This window comes from Equus asinus, chromosome 8 (genome assembly GCF_041296235.1).
Source record: "Equus asinus isolate D_3611 breed Donkey chromosome 8, EquAss-T2T_v2, whole genome shotgun sequence".
NCBI lineage: Eukaryota > Metazoa > Chordata > Mammalia > Perissodactyla > Equidae > Equus > Equus asinus.
The window spans coordinates 31,498,797-31,521,707 of NC_091797.1; the positions used below are offsets into that span (position 1 = coordinate 31,498,797).

General features: G+C 41.5%; 2 protein-coding genes across 4 annotated transcripts in view; both read left to right on the top strand.

The window, feature by feature from the left end:
- Positions 1-22,911, top strand: part of LOC106833849 (boLa class II histocompatibility antigen, DQB*0101 beta chain) — a 240,209-nt gene that overhangs the window by 139,326 nt on the left and 77,972 nt on the right. The gene's annotated exons all lie outside the window — the stretch shown is intronic.
- Positions 5,931-19,438, top strand: LOC139045977 (HLA class II histocompatibility antigen, DQ beta 1 chain-like). 3 transcript variants are annotated; one of them, XM_070516729.1, is made up of 6 exons: positions 5,931-6,134; positions 7,559-7,828; positions 10,189-10,470; positions 10,986-11,096; positions 11,588-11,611; positions 12,086-12,414. In XM_070516729.1, exons 1-6 carry the CDS (start codon positions 6,026-6,028, stop codon positions 12,106-12,108), a joined length of 819 nt encoding a protein of 272 aa, XP_070372830.1. In that variant the 5' UTR covers positions 5,931-6,025; the 3' UTR covers positions 12,109-12,414. The 3 variants fall into 3 exon arrangements, with proteins under 3 accessions (XP_070372830.1, XP_070372829.1, XP_070372831.1); XM_070516728.1 differs by having other exon boundaries at positions 5,948-6,134; positions 11,588-11,673; positions 12,086-12,348; XM_070516730.1 differs by lacking the exons at positions 11,588-11,611; positions 12,086-12,414 and adding an exon at positions 19,034-19,438 and having other exon boundaries at positions 5,948-6,134.

Below are 22,911 nucleotides of genomic sequence, written 5' to 3' on the forward strand. Positions count from 1 at the left end.
TGGGATTAGAAAGGCAAAGGATCTAGTGGGGAGTTGTAATTCAGAAAAGGTCCATTGATTAGAGGGGCATGGGTGCTGGTGTGGGCAGTGTTGGAGCATGCAGTCATGATGTCCAAACTGGTCTTTGAGTGAGCAGTGTTCCTCAGCAGTCCAAAGAGGTGGAATTCTAAAAACCTGTCAATCTCAGGTTGCTCCTACCTGGTCTTCTTTTCCAGGTTCCATGTAGAATTGCTCATCTAAATCAAAATTGTATGGCAATTGGCATAAAGAGTATGTCATAGTGCCTATGTGGTTAGTTACTGATCAAAGATGGCAAAGCATGCAAAGAGGAGAGGATGGGTAGGAATAAAGGAGGGTGGATCTGACAATGTGCTTGCACACTAATCAGAATGGAAACGATGCTTGAAAGAGCCTGTGTACAAAATCCCAATTTGCTTTCTCTTTGTCTTGGATTCCCCAGGTATCTGGGGTTTTCTTTGGAGGATCTTATATTTGAGAAGTCTGGTCCAGAAACAAGAACTAGCTTGTGGGTAGAAGTTCCTGTTCCCTCTCAAGTGTGTGTCTTATGGGTCAGTCAGCTAATTTGGATCAATCAGCAGTTCATGAATGAATGGCTAATTCTCAGCAACTAGCCCATGCAGTTTGCTGAATGATATAGTGACTGGATTTAGTAAATTTGGTAATTTGCCAATACTTTGCTTGTGGAATAGCTTTATTGAATTTTTTCATTACTTGCCTAGTGAACATTACAAAAATGTCAACATTTCAGATAGAAATTTTTCAGTTTATGTTAGTATCAAATCCTTTTAAAAGTTACATTTTATTTTCTAAATTTTAGCATTTTAAAAGCTCTTCTGCTAATCTCTCTGAAGGATCAATTTGTAAAATTTAACAAATTCAACCAAAACATGTATATATGTATTTTTTAGTTTTGTCTTTTTTTTGCTGAGGAAGATTCACCATGAGCTAACATCGATTGCCAATCTTCCTGGATTTTTGCTTGTGGAAGATTAGCCCTGAGCTAACACCTGTGCTAATCTTCCTCTATTTTGTATGTGGATCACTGCCACAGCATGGCTGACAAGTGGTGTAAGTCCACTCCTGGGATCCGAACCTGCTAACACCAGCCACTGAGGCAGAGCACACTGAACTTAATCACTACGCCACAGGGCCAGCCCCTAAAACATATTTTTTAACTATTTAAAACGTTTGTTCCAATTTATATTAAAAGCATTTTAAACAACTTCTGAAACTGTCTGTGAAGCATAACTGACCAGTTTTCATTTTGCCTGTATAAATGCATTTGTTATAAAGCTTCATGGAAACTAAGGCCTATTGGCCTAGTGGCGTGGTGGTTAAGTTCACGTGCTCTCCTTCAGCAGCCTGGGGTTCGCAGGTTCAGATCCCAGGAAAGGACCTACACACTGCTCATCAAAGCATGCTGTGGAGGCCTCCCACAGAAAAGAGAGGAACATTGGCATAGATGTTAGCTCAGGGCTGGTCTTCCTCACCAAAAAAAGAAGAAAGAAAGAAAAAAAGAAAAAGAAACGGAGTACTACTTGTTGGCAGAAAGATGGAGTGGAGTTACAGAGAGCAAGATGGTCCCAGAAACTCAGAAGTCTATGTCTCGTAGCCCTCTAATACACTTCCAAACCATCAAATGTGAATTGATACAAACTTTAGAAACAGAAAAAAAGAAATGAATTTGGGGTGCATTAATAATTTTGGCAAATTGGTTCCTCCATAAACTGGCTTTTGGTGGATTGGGTTCATCGAATAAATTGGGATTCTTTTTGGATCACAAAGTAATCTACAGACCCTCTGAAAAGTCCCCTCCACTCTGCTTCTAAGCTGAGTTTACGAAAAAAAAAAAGCATGTCATAGCACTCCTCTGCTTAAATTCCCTGTATTTTTACTTGTTATACTGTGAAGAAAATCCAGGCGACTTTTAATGATGCTGTCATCAAACCTCACAAGGACTGGGACACCTAAATCCCACCCTCTAATCACACCAAGCCACATGCTGTGAGTGACGTCCTCCCACCCCAGCCCTAGTCCTGCTAATCCTCCCTGTCTGCACTCAGGTAAATGCTTTTGCCTGGAATGAACATAGCCCTTTAACTGTCGAGCCCTCACCTCCTCTGAGAAGTGCACCTGGAAGGCCTGTCTTTCAACTCTGCCATGATCTCCACACCATCAACTCCCCAACCTCCTCATTTTGAAAAATTATTATTCATGAATTAATGCACAAATAGTAATCATCTTCTAGTCCTATGTCACCAACCCATTCCAGGGGAAGAGAAAATAACTGACCAATGGACACCACTATCAATTTCTAGTCTTAGGAGTGCCCTGAACCCTCAACACTGTTGAGTCTTGTCTTTAGTTAGCAGTATTTGACATTCCCTGTATTTGACTAGCTGGTACAGACTTTTGTTTCTTTTATTTTTCCTCCATGTATGTCTCCCCTCCAATGTGTGAACTCCTAAAAGACAGGATCCAAGCATTTTCATCTTTGAAACCCAGGACCCTATTTCTGTAGGTGTGTAAAAAACACTGTTATGTGGCAGTATCCAACGTCTGAGGTCTGTTGGGCTTTTGGGAAGGGAGACCAAGCTACAGTAAACAAACCACATGGAGGGGCCAGAGCTCAGACACAGGGGGACCGCTGATCATGAGGGTGAGGAAGGCAGGGCACTTGGACATGTGGCACAGGACAGGCTTTTAGACATTTGTCAGAAGCTACAATGAGGAGTGGTGAGTCCCTCTTCCTGTAAATTGAATCAAGATATGTGAAATATGATCCTGGACTCTCTACCAGAAAAGTCCATGTAGCTCACAAAGCTGCATTCACTTTCTTCTTCTTTCGTAAGTTTCTATTAAGACTCCGTGTTTTGCACTCAAGTTTCCACACTTGTGAGCCCACTGAGAGGAGGACCAGGTTCTCAAATCTGAAATGATAGGTAAAATGGCAGTTCTGTGCAGGGGTAGTCGTGTTACTTCAGAGAGGAAAAATGCAGTGGATTCACAATCAAATACATCTAATATGCTCTCCCTGCTCTTTCTCTCCATAAAGATGAGGTAAGAGGTAGGAATTCAAAATCATAATGATTCCATCATCTGCATAGAGATGAGAAATAACAAGAAGACTTTTCTGTCTTTGCTAATGACATTAAAAATTGAACTCGCTACTATTGTATTAAAACCTAATGCATATGTTACCCACCACAGATTGCAGAGGACCTTTACAAATTATATCTGCATTCATGACAGTGGTCCTGTGAAGTATGTATTGTTTCTACAGATGAGGCAGAACTAAGTCTTTCAGAGCTTAAATGGCTTATCCATTGTAACTCTGCTACTAATTGGACTCCTTCTTAAGATTCTCTAAAACAAGATGTAAAGAGATAACTTTGTGCAAGGAGAAAGAACCTACTCTATATGTGTCATAGAAAATTCATATAACTGGTTACGTAAGGATTGATACAGGGGACATATGGAAGTAGCTTCACAAAGACTGAGAGAAATTTTGGGATAAATGCTTGATAAATTTTTATTAAATGGAAATAATATTTTGGGGGCAGCATTTCTGTCTATATTACTACTGGCATTAAGGAGCACACAGAATCCTTCAGGATATACAACGTTCCCTGATTCCTGAAATGAACGCAGAATAGGTCCTGGATGGCCCTTCTGGTGACAAGATGATTATTATGTTCACAGTTAACACCACTGATCAAGCATAGATCCTAAAGCATGCTGGCCAGGGCAGATGTTTTCTCCCTGAGTTTCCACAAGGAAGAAGTCCATAACTTTTATCTTCCACTCTGAGGGAACAGAGGATGTCCCCTGGGGAGTCTCCCTACTGTAACCCTGACCCATATCAATGACGGTTTTTTATCCCTTTGTCTACCCACGTGGGCACCCTGCCCTCATCTTAGGTGCCCTGTCTCCACAGAGGCCGGACAGGGTGACTCAGGTGAGGCACCTGGAATCAGAACGTTTGTCCGAGTTGCCTTCCTCTCAGACCAGGCCTGCAGTGGCTGCCCTGAGTAATGCAGCAGGGATGTGGGCAGTGCAGAGAGCTCTAGAAAATGTAGGGAGGCTGACTGGGTCAGAGGAAACAGCTGGCAGAACTCCAAACCAGAGCCTTTCAGATGAATTTTTAGCCAACTAGAAAAAGATTCTAGGTGATACTGTTGTTGCTAGTAGAAAAGATTGTGTGAAGAAGCTGTGAGGCTGGGAGATCCCCAGGTATGACGCAGTCTCCACTCCACAGCCGCAAAACAGAACTGAGGGACATTTCCCCCTTAGAACAGAAGGGAGGGCATGGGCCACAGGCCTCTCTGCTGCTCTGAGGGACCCTGGGGTAGCGCTGAGGGAACTGAGGCACCTTCAAGGTCCCTCTCTGACCATTCTTCCTGGCCCCCAACCCTATTCCAGGTCTGAGTTTGATGTTCCTCCTTTATGCTTCCACCCCACGGTGGAAACTCTCTTTATTCTGGAGTTATCCTGATCCTGATGCACCACTCCTGGTGGAAGCCCAGTGGCAAATATCCCAGTCTCAGGTGCTGTGGAACTAGGCACCTCATACAGAATATTGGAGTACCTCACTGCCTCCATGTGCCACTAATGGAAATTTGCTTTTGTTGCCTCTTCCCTATTTCTTTTTACCTGGCAAACTCCTTATATTCTGCTTTTACATCCTGTTGTCTGTTTTAAAAGGAAAACATAAAATACAGGGAAGAGAGAGAGGGAGGGAGAGAAGGAGAGAGGGCGATACTTATTGTCTTCTTTATTAATGTTTGCCAGGCACTGTTCTAACTGCTTTAAAGCCATTTAGTACTGCCCCCAGTCATGAACGGGAGGAGCCTGATAAACAATATATTTACTAAGAAAAATATATTGATACTTCTGCCATTTGGGGTTTGACGCTTAGGGCTGACACAGTAATCTGTAACTCTAAACATCTGCTCCCTTATTAACACTACTAGGGTCCAGGCAATGCTTCTGCACATCGTTTGCTCTCTGTCCTTGAAACTAAAGGTGACTGTGTCTCAATACTGTGAAGGTTTGTAGATTGTGCCTTGCTGACATTAGATGACCCCGTTTCATGGTCAGGGAGGATTTAAGCAGCTGAAGAGCCTATAAGAAAAAAGCCAACAACTTCTCAAATACTTTCATTCAAAGAGCAGGAATGCAGTAGATTCTTGCATAACGTGGAATTACTTGCCAGCAGGGCTGGGTGTATATTTTTTTTTGCTTGTTTTCTTGCTTCATGTATTAACCTGATATTTGTAACAGTTGCACATGGCAGCTGAGAACATTTTGCAATATTAAAGAAGTCATAATACTCTTAAGTTTGTATATTTGAAGATCTAGATGTAAAAATGCTTGAAACACGATCCACATTTTACAAAGAGAAGCCTCAGGCAAAAAGAGGTTCAGTCATTTGTAGACTCTCATAAAGCACATTAATGGCGGAACTGCAGCTGAAAATCATTTCCTTCTAAGAGCTCCGTTCCTCCCACCATAACTTAAGGCTCCTCCGAGTGTCTAAGATAACAGAAGTGAACATCCCTGTGACAATAATTTTCCCTTCCCTGAGATATGATCCCCACTTATTTTCCCCTACTAACACTTCCAAGTATAAGAACTATAGGTTTTAACAAAATATCACAAAGATGTCAACTCTTGAATCATTTTTCTTTCGGTTCTTTAAACCCTCAAGGCATTCAATCTTCAGATCTATAACTGAGAGAAAATCTTCGCCTTAAATGTTCATCCAGTGCAATGTGATGAAGACACAGTGCCAGGCAGTGGACTGAGAACGTTCATAAAAAATGTCTGCCCAGAGACAGCTGAGGTCCTTCAGCTTCAGTGCTCATTGGTTCCTTTCCTAGGGCCTCTCCAATTCTATCCTTCATGGAAGCTTCACAGGTTTTTTATTCTCTGAAGTAGGTACATTAGAGCCACCAGGTGCGAGCTGTGTTGCCTACCATTACTTCTTCCTTTGTTCCCAATTATGTCTGGGAAGATGGCTCCGCAGATCCCCAGGGGCCTTTGGACAGCAGCTATGATGGCGATGCTGGTGGTGCTGAGCACCCCGGTGGCTGAGGGCAGAGACTCTCCACGTGAGTGCAGGGCAGCTGCTCTCCAGAGCCACCACCCTGGGGAACAGGCTCTGAATGAGCCTTGGGCTGGGGTGTGGGGGATTCTGTGATCTCAGAATACAGTCTTTCTATGGGGAAGAGAGGTATGTTACATTCTCATTTCCTCCTCCTAATGTCGAGGTGAGGACAATCCCCATCTCACAAGCTGAAGCTGGGAAGGAGACAAAGCCTGCATCTACCACCAGTGCCAGGACAAAGTGAGCATGGGGTTATTTTTGAAGATATGAATTTCTCCAAAGAAGATGCAGCAGGATTTGTCATTTCAGAGTCTGGACTAAATATGATGGGACTCTGGGTTGGGAAAATGTAGGGCAGCAATGGTCTCCGTAGTCTCATATTTAGGGAAAGAACTCTACACTCCCGACTCTGAGTGGAGGGCTCATGGAGGCAAACTCTGGGTATTTGAGTGAAGCTGACAGGGTGATCATAGACAGGCAGTCTTCAAGTTTCACTGATTTATGGTCAAATAGTAACTTGAGTGGGATTCAGAGACTTGAGTTAAAGGTGGACTAAATTTAGCAGAAAGTAGAATGTAAAGAAGGAAAGTAATACATATTGAGAAACCATTCATTTCAGACACAGATTAGAATCTTCATGTGAATTCTCAATCTTCCTAACACCCATGTGTAGGTATTATGACTCCCTTTTGTATAATTATACTTACCATATAGATACTCTGTTAAGTAACCTGCCGGAGCTGGTAATTGGCACGGTTTAACTGGAGTCTAATTTATCTAATTTGAAAGCCTGCGCTCTTTCCATGAATCAAATGTTCTTTTCTAGGACACAGGAGGTATCTTCTCTTCTAACCACACAGGAGTCAGAGAGCCTCACACTGCGGTGGGATGGGGGTGGCAGAAACTCAGAGTAAACCCGGCATGGGAAGGGAGGCCCTTTATCCAAGAACAAGAGAATCTACCTGTCAGGACTAGGACAAGCTTCATTCTTGACCTTTCTTGTCATTCTCTTGAACTCTTGTGATTACGCGGACACTTGTCTCTGAGGCCCCCAGGAGTTCTACGGAAAATGGGATTTCACGAGAGAACGTCCTGATTCCTCTAAATACAGGGACTGGTGTCAAATAACCCTATTGCCCTCTTTACTCAGTTCACAGGTCCCGGGGCTTTCCTTTCCTTCTCTCATATGAAGGCAATTCTGGAAGCCCTCAGAGCGGGGCGGGAAGGACTGCGGAAGAGCTGCCTGAGCATCCTGGGTTCAAAGCCGGAGGCGTGAGGCAGGGTGGGGCGGGAACCCAAGGTGACAGCCTGGTTTTAGGTTTATCCGATCCAACCGGCCGCGACCCAGAACGCCGGCCAGCAGAGCGGCTGCTGCGTTGGGCTGTGGGGCTGAGGCCGGGCTGACGGCAGGGCTGTGATCCCCCGCAGAGGATTTCGTGTTCCAGCTTAAGGGCCAGTGCTACTTCACCAACGGGACGGAGCGGGTGCGGCTCGTGACCAGACTCATCTACAACCGGGAGGAGTTCGTGCGCTTCGACAGCGACGTGGGGGAGTTCCAGGCAGTGACCGAGCTGGGGCGGCACATTGCCGAGGACTGGAACGGACAGAAGGACGTCCTGGAGCAGAAGCGGGCCGAGCTGGACACGGTGTGCAGACACAACTACCAGGTGGAGGCCCTCACGACCTTACAGCGCCGAGGTGAGCGCCGGCCGCCCGCCCTCCGCGGGGCCACTCTCGGCGGCCGAGTCTCGAGTCTCGGAGCTGGGAGGGCGGTAGGGGGCCCACGGAGGGGACAGGGAGGGGGCGGGTCCCGCGGCGGAGGGACGGGGACAGAGGGCAACTCGGGGACCGACGTCTGCAGCCCCCCTCCCCCCAGCATCACCATTCACTTCAGAGATAGACATTTTGAAAGTTAATCATACTCATTTAATGAGCATCTATTTCTAGACAATTAGCTGACCAAACACGGTCTATATTTTGCCGTTTAATTTCACAACTACTTGTGTGTTAGGGATTAGCGTCACCACTTTAATAACATGCTAATAGTGGTACATAATAAACACTTTAAGTGATCAGTCCACAGTTACCCACCAGGTCCTGAAGTCTCCCCAAAATACACAATAGTCATTATGTTCTTTATTACCTGTATATAGAGTCTAATGGGAGGAAAGCCTCGTTAAAGCCTATTATGACCAGAAGCAGCAATAGGAGACTCTTCTGGCGTATTTTCAATGTTGGTGGGGCGAAGTGATATTGTCAGGGGATTGAAAATTCACGGATTAATCCGTAGCCTGACTCTGGTGTTACCTATGCACGTTCACGTAACTTTAGCTGATTTTACACTCTCTTGCCTTCTGACCCAGATGGTAGTGCCACCAAGTACTTATATTTTTGCTATTTCAGTTCTTTTTCATAAAAATTATTCTAACATTCTTTTCTTGAATTTGTGCCCTCTATTTTTATTCCCAATCTGTTTAAGATGAACAGATTTTATAAATCCATATGGCTGACCATGATTTCAGTCTGACTCCAGAAATGAGAACCTGAACAAGAGTTAAAGTTTGGGCTGAAGACATGATTCCTTCCTGGTGATGGCTCACGAGTGCCATTTAACTGGGGTGCCAAGACTGCCCGCTGACCTCGGCAAGTCCCAGTTATACTTTCATGTTTACATTACATTCTCATTAACCCAGGCCCACCTCTGCAAGAATCTCAGAATATTTTCTACAGAGAACATACATGATAATAATGTCTGATTTCAGAACAAGAAAGTAATTCTTAATAACAAGGGGATGGAGTAGGGAAGCCAGCTAGTAATTAAACTCTAATGTTAAAAGAAAAGTATAGAAAAAAAAAGAAAATGAGAGAACATAATATATTATCAAATAAATAAAACATAAATAAATAAATAAAACATAGTTTCTCACTAAGGGGATAAGGGAGATGCACTGAATGGCTGGACAGGTAAAGGAGAAGACGTGTGAAATAGGTAGGGAGAGGTGTGTGGTATTTAACCATGAGTAGCAATCTGAGAAGATACAGGAATTGAGGCAGGAGCTATTTGTTTTCAAATTTCCCTTTCTTTTCCTTCAAAAATCACACACTTTTGAAATAATATTCATTTTTTTGTCTCTGTTACTAAATTACAAGTTCTGTAAGGGCAGGGACTATGATCTGTTGTTTATATTTGGATTCCCAGTGCTTGTCAAGTTTATGTTTGTTGAATGAATGAATAAGTGAATCAACGAATGAATAAAATATAAGTGGCAAATATGATGCAGAGATGGAAGTTCATGTATTTAATAATATACATTTTTTTGTGGGAATTCATCACAGAATGGCATTTGAGCAAAGGTTAGGCTAAAAGCTGAGAGGGATGCTTTGTTGATCTGCAACTGGTAAGAAGTGCTCTTGCTCTCAAAGTTTGTTAGTATTACAGGCTGAGAATTATGGGATATAGCCTTTTTGAGAAACACTGCTTTGTAGGAGGACGTGATGGTCACTGCTGTCCTACTTCGTTGGACGTAGAAATGTCTATACATTCTTAATGCTCAGTCCATGTTACCTTTTGTGGGGCCATGACTAGTGTTGATGGACTCCCGGCCAGGAGAGAGTCAAAGCTGCTGTATTTTCTCTACTGTGAGGAGCACTGGGACTAACAGAAAACAGTGTCACTGTCCTTGCATGAGTCACTAGAGCTAATCCTGGTGATCAACTTCAATAGAAGTGAGGGAAAGGATGTCCTGGTTTATTATTTTTACTTTTATAAATTTTTTGAATAGTAGCCTCTGTAACAAAACAATTTATAATTTTAAAGTAGTTTATTTTTATCAATTAGTATCAACAGAATAACTACCATAGGATGATTACTGTTATCTCTTGAGACCCTGAAAGTAGACTAACTAATGTGTTTATTGAAGTTAATAAAGTGGCCATGCTCAAATCATAACCCAAGACTTGGAGTCCAGGGATCTCTACTCTGGTACCAAGGATGACTCTCCCCATGTGGAGACTTGCCGTGTGGTCTCACATCTCACTATGTCTTTTCTTCCCTTCAGTGGAACCCAGAGTGACCATCTCCCCATCCAGGACAGAGGTTCTAAACCACCACAACCTGCTGGTCTGCTCGGTGACAGATTTCTATCCAGGCCAGATCAAAGTTCGGTGGTTCCGGAATGACCAGGAGGAGAGAGCCGGTATTGTGTCAACCCCCCTTATTAGGAACGGAGACTGGACCTTCCAGATCCTTGTGATGCTGGAAATGACCCCCCAGCGAGGAGATGTCTACACCTGCCACGTGGAGCACCCCAGCCCCCAGAGCCCCATCACAGTGGAGTGGCGTAAGTAACAAAAATTTGTTCCTTTCAATGTGGGCTCCACAAGACAGAAGGCAGAGCTTCCATTGGCCCCTCCCATCTCATCCCTTATCTTCGATGTCACTACAGAGCTGGAAATCACAATAGACTAGAGTGCCTCTTGTCCCATGGCAGGAGCATCAGAGGAATTCTGATCTTATTGTCTTTCTTGATAATAGAGAGATCACCCTACACATCATGGCCCCAGAAACCAGCCCTGATAGCTCTGAAGGATTGACTTTTATTATAGTTGGTGCCTGGGATCTTAGGGTCTAAGGTTATGAACGTGTCCTGAGGAGCAGAGATCCTCCCACTCTCTCATCCACCCACTATGTCCAAGGATTTATTGGCAGGTCCCTTCCTCCCCTAGGAGTGGTCAGAATTGAGAACTGGGTTGCCCTGGCATCTCTACCTCCTGTATCTCAGACTGGACTTCAGGCTTCCCAAAGGGACCCTGTGAAGGGTGGGGCAGGCCCTGACACTCAGGCTCTGCTCCCCAGGGACACACTCTGAATCTGCCCAGAGCAAGATGCTCTGTGGAATCGGGAGCTTCGTGCTGGGGCTGATCTTCCTTGGGCTGAGTCTCATTATCCATCACAGGAGCCAGAAGGGTAAGGCACTGTGGGGAAACAGAGAAGATGAGCTGTGACTGAGACCCTCTGCTCAGGGGTCCTCTGCCTCTAGCTGTTCAGGGAGACCTCCTCCTCTTGACCTGGAAAGGAAGGAGGCTGGTCTGGCGGTGGGAGGAGATGGAACAACCTGGGGGGAGACATTGGAACCTCATTTTACTGGTTGAAAGGTAGCCTGACCACAGAGGTGACTGGTAGAGTGTGTTCTAGGACTTCCTTCCAATCCATCGTCTTACTGGCTCTTTTCTGAAAGCTTCCTCCATTAAGAGGGTCAGAGCATTGGCTTCCCTTCCTTCTAGTGACAGTTTCATTGATTTTGGGGGATTTTGGCTCAGGGCAGTTAAGGCCTTGTGCCCGATGGGTAGGAGGAAATAAATTTCCAATGAAGTTGTATATTTCATTTCCCTTTGGGGTATTTGAGGGACTGGATATTTGTGTAATGAAACCTTTCTCTGTATAACTTCGTTTCATAGGACCTCGTGGGTCTCCACCAGCAGGTACTATTTCTGCTTGGATTCACTGTGGGGTGTCGGGACAGGTGAAAGAGGGAAGAGCTGGGGTGAGTGTACTGGGCACAATGGTCTCAGTTCATGGCCTGTTCCCTGCCACAGGGATCAAGGTTAGGGGAGAAGTTTGTCTAGTTTCTGTAGGAAGCTCCCTGGGTTGCTCCCCAGCACTGGGCCATACCTTTAGTGATGTCTTTCTGTGAAACTTGGAGCCTGCTCTTCTGTAATGCCTGCCTGTCCTTTCTAAAATTCCCAGCTGCCTGTGTCAGCCTGTGCCCTTTTCAGATCAGAGTCCTATAGTGACTCTGACACAGTCTTCGGGTCACCTCCTGTAACCCCAGCCTTGAGGATCTGACTGTGACACTGCTTCCTGCACTGACCCCAGAGCCTCTGCCTGTGCAGTTGCTGCCAGCAGTGTCTACTCAGGTCCCAAGGGGTTTTTCTGTTTCCATTCTCCCCCCACAGACTGTATAAGAGAAGCACATTGAAACAAATGGACAAAGAGAGACACAGAGAAATTGGGAAAGATGCACAGATAGAAATATAACAGAGAAAGAGAGAAAGGTGCACAGATAGAGATATAACAGAAAGAGAAGAGAGAGATAAAGACCTCATTGAATATCTGGATCTAATCACTTCTGAAATCAACTTGTCTCACAGCTTACGGGAAACAACTTACCTGACTATAGAGCTTTTATCATAATTAAACGTGATTATGAGTTATCTGTACCCTGAGCTTTTTTTTTTTTCGGTGAGGAAGGCTTGCCCTGAACTAATATATGTTGCTAATCTTCCTCTTCTTGCTTGAGGAAGCTTGTCCCTGAGATAACATCTGTGCCAATATTCCTCTATTTTTTGTACATGGGATACCAACACAGCATGGCTTGATGAGCAGGGTGTAGGTCCACGCCCGGAATCTGAACCTGTGAACTCCAGGCTGCTGAAGTGGAGCACATGAACTTAACCACTACACCACCAGGCTGGCCCCTGCCTGGGCTTTCTTAACTGGGTGGGGGCAGAAAACCACTGCAGAATGAAAGGAACATATTTTGTTCCTTGAAAGGAGAGTAGAGGTGGGTGACAGGTAAGAGTGAGCAGAGGAGACAGAAAATCGATTCAACGTCACATCCTCCATGGCTCTTTAGTATTGATGTTCAATGCAATGGCCTTAGCATGTGCTGACCTCTCTTCCAGTTTGGTGAGTATGGTGAATGGAAGCATAGTGAAACTATCTGAGCACAGATATAATGGCCCCTGGTGTTGCAGAGAACCGAACTGATATTTCAGATATATCTTGGCCAGTCACATTGATCAACGTCAATTTTTACTTTTGAAAACGTATAACCAGCAATAAAAGTACTATTTTTGGTTCCAAATGATAGAAACCCAAGGCAAGTTTACTTTGTTCATATTACAAGGAAGCCTGGGGTCAAGTTGATTTCAGAAGTGATTAGATCCAGATATTCAATGAGGTCTTTATCTCTCTCTTCTCTTTCTGTTATATCTCTATCTGTGCACCTTTCTCTCTTTCTCTGTTACATTTCTGTCTGTGCGTCTTTCCCTCTTTCTCTGTGTCTCTCTTTGTCCCTGTATATTTCTTTCAGGTGTGTCTCTCTGTTTTTGTGTCTGCATCTCTATCTCTGTCTCTCTTGTGTCTCTTGCTCTTTCATTGCATTTCTGCCTCTGTCTCTCTCTCATTTTTCTCTATCTGCACACTTGTCACTATTTATCTGCATCTCTTTCTCGCTCTGTTTCTTTTCACATCTCTCTATTTTCTGCATCTCTCTTTCTCATCCCCTCACATCTTACCTCATCCTCACATCCTACCTCATCTTTGTTTCTGTGTATGTGTGTGTGTGTGTGTGTGTGTGTGTTGTGTGTTTCTAGAGTGTCTACCAAAATTTTAACAATTTTAGGAAAGATTCTGATTGGTCAAGCCTGAGAAATATGCACACCTCTCTCAAAAACATCATGTACATGGAATTCAAATAGCCAGCCTTGTGTCCACCCCCTCCCCCTCATTGGTAGCAGAGATTGGACCTTCCGGATCTTAGTAATGCTGTAAATGATTCCCCAGGGTGGAGATGTCTACCCCTGCCATGTGGAGCACCCTGGCCTCCAGAGCCCCACCACAGTGGAGTGACATAAAGGGCAGTTTGTTTCTTCATAACGTGGACCCCAGGAGATAAATGGCAGAACTCCCTCTGCTTCTAGGGTCCATTGTTGGGGGTGCTGACTCACACCCATCCTACTCCTTGTCTCCTGCACAGTCACCTGATGCTCCCCTTGCCTGTGGATATAGTGACCTATTGATTCCTGACGACATTCTCTTCCCAGGTGTTAGGATGATCACTACACACTGTGGCTCCTTTGACATGGGCCCAGTGTTCAAGCTGGTCCTCATCCCAGGTTCTGGGTTTTGTCATTAAGACAGGTGGCTAGGAGTTTATCTTTGAGGTTATGGGGGGCCATGCCACTGAGGAGCAGGCATCTCCTCCCTGCTCCCTCACCCACCCATAGGGCTTGATGCACCAATGACAGGTCCTTCCCTTTCCTGGATGAGGTCAGAATGAGAACTAGGCTTCCTTGGGGCCTTCCTCTCCCATACTCTAGGCTATAACACAGGTCATCCGACATGAGCACTTATGAATGTGTGGACAAACACCGACACTAAGGATTCTGCTCCACAAGGTCATAGTCTGAATCTTCCTAGAACAAGATGCTGAGTGGTCAGAGGTTCTGTGCTGGTTTTGTCATCTTCCTAGGGGTGGGCATTGTCAGTCACCACAGGAATCAAGAGGGAGTGATACTCTTGGGGAAGTAAGAAGGGCTTGTGATAGGTGTCCAGGGAGCCCTTGGTCTCTATATAGAGCTCTTTGCTGTTGACCCTGCAAAGACAAGAGACAGGGCTCGAGATTGAACCTGACTCGGAGTTTAGGCAGACATTGAGATCTGATTTCTCTAGTTGAAACTTAAGCGCTGTTATAATGATGAGTTGAAGAGTATATTCTAGGACATTCTTACAGTTCAACACTGTTACACTGGCCACATGCTATAAGATTCCTTCTTAATGAGAGGGTCAGAGTCTTCTTCCCTTCCTTCCAGTGACAGTTGCATAGAAATAACTATTTTTTGCACCAGGATTTCATTAGGTAATCTTTAATTGATAATTTAATCAAAATAACAAGTACATCCTGTATCAACAAGTTTGCCAACAGAAGGAGCTGAGACTTAGTAGACACATACCTTGGAGAAAAGTGTATGAGGGTGCCAGAGAACAACCTACTAGTTGTGAGGATTTGGTCTTATCTTCAATCAAACGGCAGGATTTCCCTCTTGCTCATGGCTGACTAGTATTCCATTGTATATATAACACATCTTCTTTATCCATTCCTCTCGTTGACAAATATTTTATGTTGTTTCCATATCTTAGCTATTGTGAATAATGCAGCAATGAACACAGGAGTGCAGACATCTCTTTGATATCCTGTTTTTATTTCCTTTGGGTATATATCCACAAGTGGAATTGCTGGATCATATGGTAGTTGTATTTTTATTTGGGGGGAATCTCCATACTGTTTTCCATAGTAGCTCTACCAAGTTACACTCCTGTCAACAATGCACAAGAGGTAGCTTTTCTCCACATCCTCACCAGCACTTAGCTCTTGTCTTTTAGATAACAGTTTCTAACAGATGTGAGGTGATATCTCATTGTGTTTTTGATTTGTGTTTCCCTGATGATTAGCCATGTTGAGCATCTTTTCAGGTACCTGTTTGTATGTCTTCTTTGGAAAAATGTCTTTTCAGTTCCTCTGCCCATTTTTTAATGGATAGTTTAGGTTTTTTTTCTTTAGTTTTATGAGTTCCTCATATATTTTGGATGTTAACTTTTTGTTAGATAGTTTGAATATTTCCTCCCATTCTGTAGGTTGCCTTTTCATTTTGTTGATTGTTTCCTTTGTTTTGAGGAAGTTTTTTAGTTTGATATAGTCCCACTTGTTTATTTTTGCTTTTATTGCTTGTATTTTTGGTGTCATATCCAAAAAATTGTTGCCAAGAATAATGTCAAGGAGTTTCTTTCTGAAAGTTTTATGGTTTCAGATCTTACACTTAAAGTTTTAATCCAGTTAACTTTTGTGAATGGTCTAAGATAAGAATCCAATTTATTTTCTTGGTTTTTAATTTTGTTTTTTATTTTTATTTTTTCCAGTTTCATTGAGATGTAAGTGACATATATAACATTGTGTAATTTTAAGGTGTATGGCATAAAGATTTGATATGTGTATGTATTGCAAAATCATGCCGCAATAAATTTAGGCAGCATCCATCTCCTCATATAGTTACAAAAATATTTTTTTCCTTGTGAAGAGAACTTTTAAAATCTTCTCTCTTAGCAACTTTCAGATGTAGAACACAATATTGTTTACTATGGTCATCATGTTGTACGCATTACATCCCAAGTACTCATTTAGAACTGGAAGTTTGTACCTTTTGGCCATCTTCACCTAATCCCTCCCCGCCACCCGACAACCACAAATCTGATATCTTTTTTTAATAAATTTATCTGTTTTTAGATTCTACATATATATAAGCACATATAGTGTTTGTCTTTCTCACTTAGCATAATTCCCTAAAGGTCCCTCCATGTTGTCACAAATGGCAGGATTTCCTTCTTTTTATGGCTGAATAGTATTCCGTTGTGTGTGTATATATAAATAGTGTGTGTGTATATATATATATATTTTTTTCTTTATCCTCTACATTTTCTTTATCCACTCATCCATTGGTAGACACTTTGGTTATTTCTATGTCTTGGCTGTTGTAAATAATGCTGCAGTGGACATAGGGGTGCAGATATCTCTTCAACAGTGGTTTTTTTCCTTCAGATATATACCAAGAAGCAGAATTGCTTGGTCATATGGTAGTTCTATTTTTAATTTTGTGAGGAACTTCCATGTGGCTACATGCATGTACATTTCCACCAACAGTACACAAGGGTTCCTTCTCCACATCCTCACCAGCATTTATCACGTCTTTTTGATGATAGCCACTCTAACAGGTTTGAGATGATATCTCATTGTGATTTTGATTTTCATTTCCCTGATAATTAATGAAATTGAGCAACTTTTCATATACCTGTTGGCCATTTGAATATCTCCTTTGGAAAAATGTTTATTCAGGTCCTTTCTCCATTTTTAATTAGATTATTTGCTTTTTTGCTATTAAGTTGTATGAGTTCTGTATATATTTTGGATATTAACCCCTTATCATATATGTGGTTTGCAAATATTTTCTCCCATTCCATAGTTTGCCTTTTCATTTTGTTGATAGTTTCTTTTGCTGTGCAGAAGTGTTTTAGTTTGATATAGTCCCACTTGTTTATTTTTTATTTTATTTATTTTTTTTTTTTTGAGGAGGATTAACCCTGAGCTGACATATGCCCCCAATCCTCCTCTTTTTGATGAGGAAGATTGGCTCTGAGCTAACATCTGTGCCCATCTTCCTCTACTTTATATGTGGGACGCCTGCCACAGTATGGCTTGACAAGCAGTGCATAGGTCCACACCCGGGATCTGAACCCCGGGCCACTGAAGTGGAACTTTTGAACTTAACCGCTGCGCCATCAGGCTGACCCCCCAACTTGTTTATTTTTTATTTTGCTGCTTGTGCGCTAGGTCTCATAACCAAAAAGTCATTGTCAGGGCCCATGTCAATAATCTTTTTCTTTATGTTTCCTTCTAGGAGTTTTATGTTTTCAGGTCTTACACTTAAGTCTTTAATCTATTTTGACTTAATTTTTGCATGTGGGTAAGATAAGGGTCTAGTTTCATTTTTTTTTTACATGTGAATATCCAATTTTCCCAGCACCTTTTATTGAAGAGACTGTCTTTTCTCCACTCAGTATTCAGGGCTCCTTTGTCAAATATTATTTAACAGTGTAAGTATGGGTTTATTTCTGGGCTCTCAGTTGTGTTCCATGTATCTGTATTTATGTCAGTATCATACTATTTTGATTACTATAGCTTTGTAACATAGTTTTGAAATCAGGAAATATGATGCCTCTAGCTTTGTTATTCTTTCCAGTATTGCTTTGGAATTATCGGAGTCTTCTGTGGTTCCATGTAAATTATAGGATTGTTCGTTCTATTTCTGTGAAAAATGCCATTGAAATTTTGTAGAGATTACATTGAATGTATAGATGGCTTTATGTGGTGTGGACATTTTAACAGTATGAATTATTAATTTTTCCAAACCATGAACACAGGATGTCTTTCCATTTATTTGTGTCTTCTTCAATTTCTTTCATCAATGTCTTTCAATTTTCAGTGCACAGATCTTTTACCCTCTTGGTTAAATTTGTTTCTAAGTATTTTATTGTTTTTCATACTATTGTGAATGGGATTGTTTTCTTTATTTCTTTTTCAGATAGTTCATTGTTAGTGTTTATAAATGCAACTGATCTATATGTTGATTTTGCATCCTGCAACTCTACTGAATTTGTTGATCAGTTCTAACAGTTTTTTGGTGGAGTCTTTAGGATTTTTCTATGACTAAGATCACATAATCTGCAAACAGACACAGTTTTACTTCTTCCTTTCTAATTTGGATACTTTTTCTTTCTTTCTCTTGCCTGATTGCTCTGGACAGGACTTCTAGTACTATATTGAATAGGACTGGTAAGAGTGGGCATCCTTGTCTTGTTCCTGATCTTAGAGGAAAAGCTTTCAACCTTTCATCATTGAGTTCGATGTTAGCTGTGGGCTTGTCATATATAGGCTTTGTTACTTTATTATGTTGAGGTATATTCCTTCTATCCAATTTGTTGAGAGTTTTTATCATGAAAGGATGTTATATTTTTTCAAATGCTTTTTCTGAATCTATTGAGATGATTATATGATTTTTATTTTTCAATGTATTTTGTGATGTATCACATTTATTGATTTGCATATGTTGAAACATCCTTACATCCCAGGGGTAAATCCCTCTTGATCATAGAGTATGATCCTCTTAATGGGCTGTTGAATTCAGTTTGCTAAATGTTTTTGAGAATTTTTGCGTCTATTTTGATCAGAGACATTGGCATGTAGGTTCTTTTCTTGTAGTTTCCTTATCTGGTAAAACAGGCTTTTGGTAATACTGTTCTTGTAAAATGAGTTTGGGAGTGTTCTCTCCTCTTTAATTTTTTGGACTAGTTTGAGAAGGCTTGGTATTAATTATTCTTTAAATATTTGGTAGAATTCACCAGTGAAACAATCTGAGCTTTTCTTTGTTAGGAGGTTTTAGGTTACTGATTCAATCTCCTTACTTGTTATTGATCTGTGCAGATTTCCTATTTATTTAAGAGTCAGTCTTCATTAGTTGTATGTTCCCAGGAATTTATACATTTCTTCTTCTTTTTGTTTTTTGAGGAAGATTAACCCTGAGCTAACTACTGCCAATCCTCCTGTTTTTGCTGAGGAAGACTGGCCCTGAGCTAACATCCATGCCCATCCTCCTCTACTTTATACGTGGGACGCCTACCACAGCATGGCTTTTGCCAAGCGGTGCCATGTCCACACCCAGGATCCGAACCGGCAAACCCTGGGCAGACAAGAAGCAGAACGTGTGAACTTAACCTCAGCGCCACTGGGCCGGCCCCTATACATTTCTTCTAAGTTATCTAATTTGTTGGCATATAATTGTTTATAGTAGTCTCTTATGATACTTTGTATTTCTGTGATATCAGTTGTAATGTCTCCTCTTTCATTTATAATTTTATTAATTTGTCATCTTTTTTCTTTGTCTAGCTAAAGGTTTGTCAGTTTTATTTATCTATTTAAAAACCAAGTCTAAGTTTCACTGATCTTTTCTCTAGTCTCCTGGACTCTATTTCATTTATTTCTGCTGTAATTTTTATTATTCCTTCTGCTAACTTTGGGCTGAGTTTTTCTTTTTCTATTTCTCGGGGGGTAAGTTAGGAAGCTTTTTTGAGATCCTTCTTTTTTCTTAATGTGGGGATTTATGGCTATAAACTTCCCTCTTAGAACTGTGTTTGCTGTATTTCATAAGTTTTGGTATGTGGTGACATTTTAATTTGTCTCAATATCTTTTTTGATTTTGATTTCTTCTTTGACCCATTGGTTGTTTAGGAGTGTGTTGTTTAATTTCCACATATTTGTAGGAATTCCAGTTTTCCTCCTCTTTTTGATTTCTAGTTTCATTCTGTTGTGGTTGGAAAAGATATACTTGATATGATTTCAATCTTATATTTATTAGGATTTGTTTTGTGACCTAACATATGATCAATACTGGACAGTGTTTCATTTGCACTTAAGAAGACTGTGTATTCTGCTACTGTTGGATGGAATGTTCTGTATATGTCTGTTAGGTCCATTTGGTCTAAAGTGTAGTTTGAGTCCATTATTTCCTTAATGATTTTCTGTTTGGATGATCTATCCATTGGTGACAATAGGCTATTGAAGTCCCCTACTATTATTGTACTGTTGTCTACTTCTCCCTTCAGATCTATTAGTATTTGCTTAACATATTTGGGTGCTTCTATGTTGGGTGCATCTATATTTATGATTGTTATATCCTCTTGATGAATTGACTCTTTATCATTATATAATGACTTTGTCTCTTTGATAGTTTTTGAGTTAAAGTCTGTTTTGTCTTTTGTAAGTATAGCTCCCCCTGCTCTCTTTTGGTTTCCATTCTCATGGAATACCTTTTCCATCCCTTCTCTTTAAGCCTCTGTGTGTCCTTAAAGCTGAAGTGAGTCTCTTGTAGGCATCATACAGTTAAGGCTTGCTTTTTTTTTAAATCCATCCAGCCACTCTATGTCTTTTGATAGGAGAGTTTAATCTATTTACATTAAGAGTAATTGTTGATAAGTAAAGACTTACTAATGCCATCTTATTGTTTTCTGGCTGTTTCATAGTTCCCTTGTTCTTTACTTCCTCTCTTGCTGCTTTCTTTTGTGAACTGACGGATTTCTGTAGTGGTATGCTTTGATTCCCTTCATTTATGTTTTGTGTATCTACTGTAAGTTTTTGCTTTGCTGTTACCTTGAGGCTTACATAAAATATTATATATAAAACAGTCTTTTACACTAGCAATCTAACTTCAATCACATATGAAAACTCTCCCCTTTTCATTTCTCCCATTATGTTTTTGATGTAACAATTTACCTCTTTTTTGTATTGTGTATGTGTTAAAGAAGCATTATATATATAGTTACTTTCAATACTTTTTTCTTTAATCTTATACTAGGTTTTAGTGGTTAATATACCACCATGTTATTGTTATTAGAGTGTTCTGAATTTGACTATACACTTAATCTATACCAGTGTGTTGTATATTTTAATATGTTTTCATGTTACTACTTAGTGTCCTTTCATTTCAGCTTGAAGAACTCATTTCAGCATTTCTCGTAAAGCAGGTCTGGCGGTGATGAACTCCTTCAGCTTTTGTTTGTCTGGCAAAATCTCTCTCTCCTTTACTTGTGAAGGACAACTTTGTCACCTAGAGTATTTTTGGTTGGCAGTTTTTTTCTTTCAGCAGTTTTCAATATATCATCCCCCTGTCTCCTGACCTGTAAAGTTTATGTTGAGAAATCTTCTGATAGCCTTATCCGAATTCCTTTGTAAGTCACAAGATTGTTTATTCTTGCTGCTTTTAAAATTATTTCTTTGTCTTTGATTTTTTATACTGTTTTATTATAATGTGTTTTGGAGAAGATCTCTCAGTTGAGTTTGTTTTTTGACCTCTGAGCTTCATCAGCTTAGATATCCAAAACTCTCCCCAGATTTGGGAAGTTCTCAGCCATTGTTTCTTTAAATAATCTTTCAGCCCCCTTATATAATGGAGTCTTCTGGGACTCCATTAATTCAGAGTGTTACTTTTGATGGTACTCCATAGATACCTAGACTTTCTTCACTGCTTTTCATGGTTTTTCCTTTGTTCTTCTCTGGATAGTTTCAAAATTTCTATCTTCTAATTCACAGATTCTTTCTTCTGCTTGACATCTTCTGTTGTTGATGCTCTCTATTGCATTTTTTTTTTTCCTTCCATTTATTGTATTCTTCATCTCCAGAATTTCTGTTTGGTTCTTTTTTAATGATTTTTCTCTCTCTGTTAAACTTCTCATTTTGTTCATGTATTGTCTTCTTGATTTTGTTGAATTGTTTTTCTGTATTTTCTTGCAGCTCATTGAGCTTCCTTAAAACAGCTATTTTGAATTTGTTATTGTGTGAATCACAGATTCCCATGTCTTGGTGTCTTGCGTTGCTGTCTTTGCATTTAAAGTAGCAGTTACCTATTCCAGTCTTTACTAACTGACTTAAGGAGAGAAATATCTTCCATTAGCCTCACTATGGATTCTGAGGCTTTCTCAGAACTTCTATGGATATGCCTGCACCGTACTTCTTGTTCCTCCTTGAGGAAGACTTCTTGAGCTTTCATGCTTTCTCTAGACCCTGCAATCCACCAGGCTGGGTGCTGACAGCTTCCCTTTTGCTTTTCCAAGGGTAGAGCTAAAGCTGAAATTTGTGTTCTCTCTTTGGCTTGCAGATTTGGGCCAGTTTCTGCACTATTCACTAGTAGTTTGCCAAATCTTGCTCTTGCTGCCATCATTAACGTGCACAGGGAACTGGCCACAATGTGGGGGGTTGTCTGTGTACAATTTATGGAGTGTTGGGAGTGCCTATGCTCTATTTGGGAGACCATCTGGTGCGGGATCCCCTGTGGCTCAGGGGTGGGCTTCTTGATGGAGTCATGACCCAATTAGTAGGATCTGTGCCCCTTTAGTATTCTCCAAGAGTCCTATTTGCCACTCTCCCAGCATCTTCCCACCTCCAGTTATGCAATTCATGACTCAGTACCCTGGATGGGGTGAGAGAATAATGGGCCTTTTTGTCCCATTTGGGGAGGCCAGGTGCTCACTCACACTCTCTTACTTTCTCCATGGGAGAACTCACAGGCACTGTGATGTGCTGCCTTAGGGGAGAGGTGATACAGGTAAAGTCAAACAGTTCCTCTTACCCACTCTGATGCATCCAAACTCATATTTATTTACTCCAAAAGTATGCTGGAACTTCTCTGCTGGAAGTCTGGACTTCCACAGATACTCTCTTGTCTGTGGGTGTTTGTCTAAGACAGTGTTCTCCAGGGACTCCTGGACCCTGGCTCAGAGGGGTTAGAGCTGGTTCACAGGCCACTACAGGGTCCCTAGCTGGAACTGAGGTCTGTAAGCCTGTTACCCAATGCACACGTTGGTGAGACTCCTCCTGGGTCCCTTCGTGTATGGTGCT

Bases quoted from the DNA above. Each gene is read 5' to 3' on its own strand.
- LOC139045977 (XM_070516728.1), top strand. From the start codon at position 6,026: ATGTCTGGGAAGATGGCTCCGCAGATCCCCAGGGGCCTTTGGACAGCA. The intron at 6,135-7,558 runs GTGAGTGCAGGG...GATCCCCCGCAG, and splicing joins TGAGGGCAGAGACTCTCCAC to AGGATTTCGTGTTCCAGCTT. The intron at 7,829-10,188 runs GTGAGCGCCGGC...TCTTCCCTTCAG, and splicing joins CACGACCTTACAGCGCCGAG to TGGAACCCAGAGTGACCATC.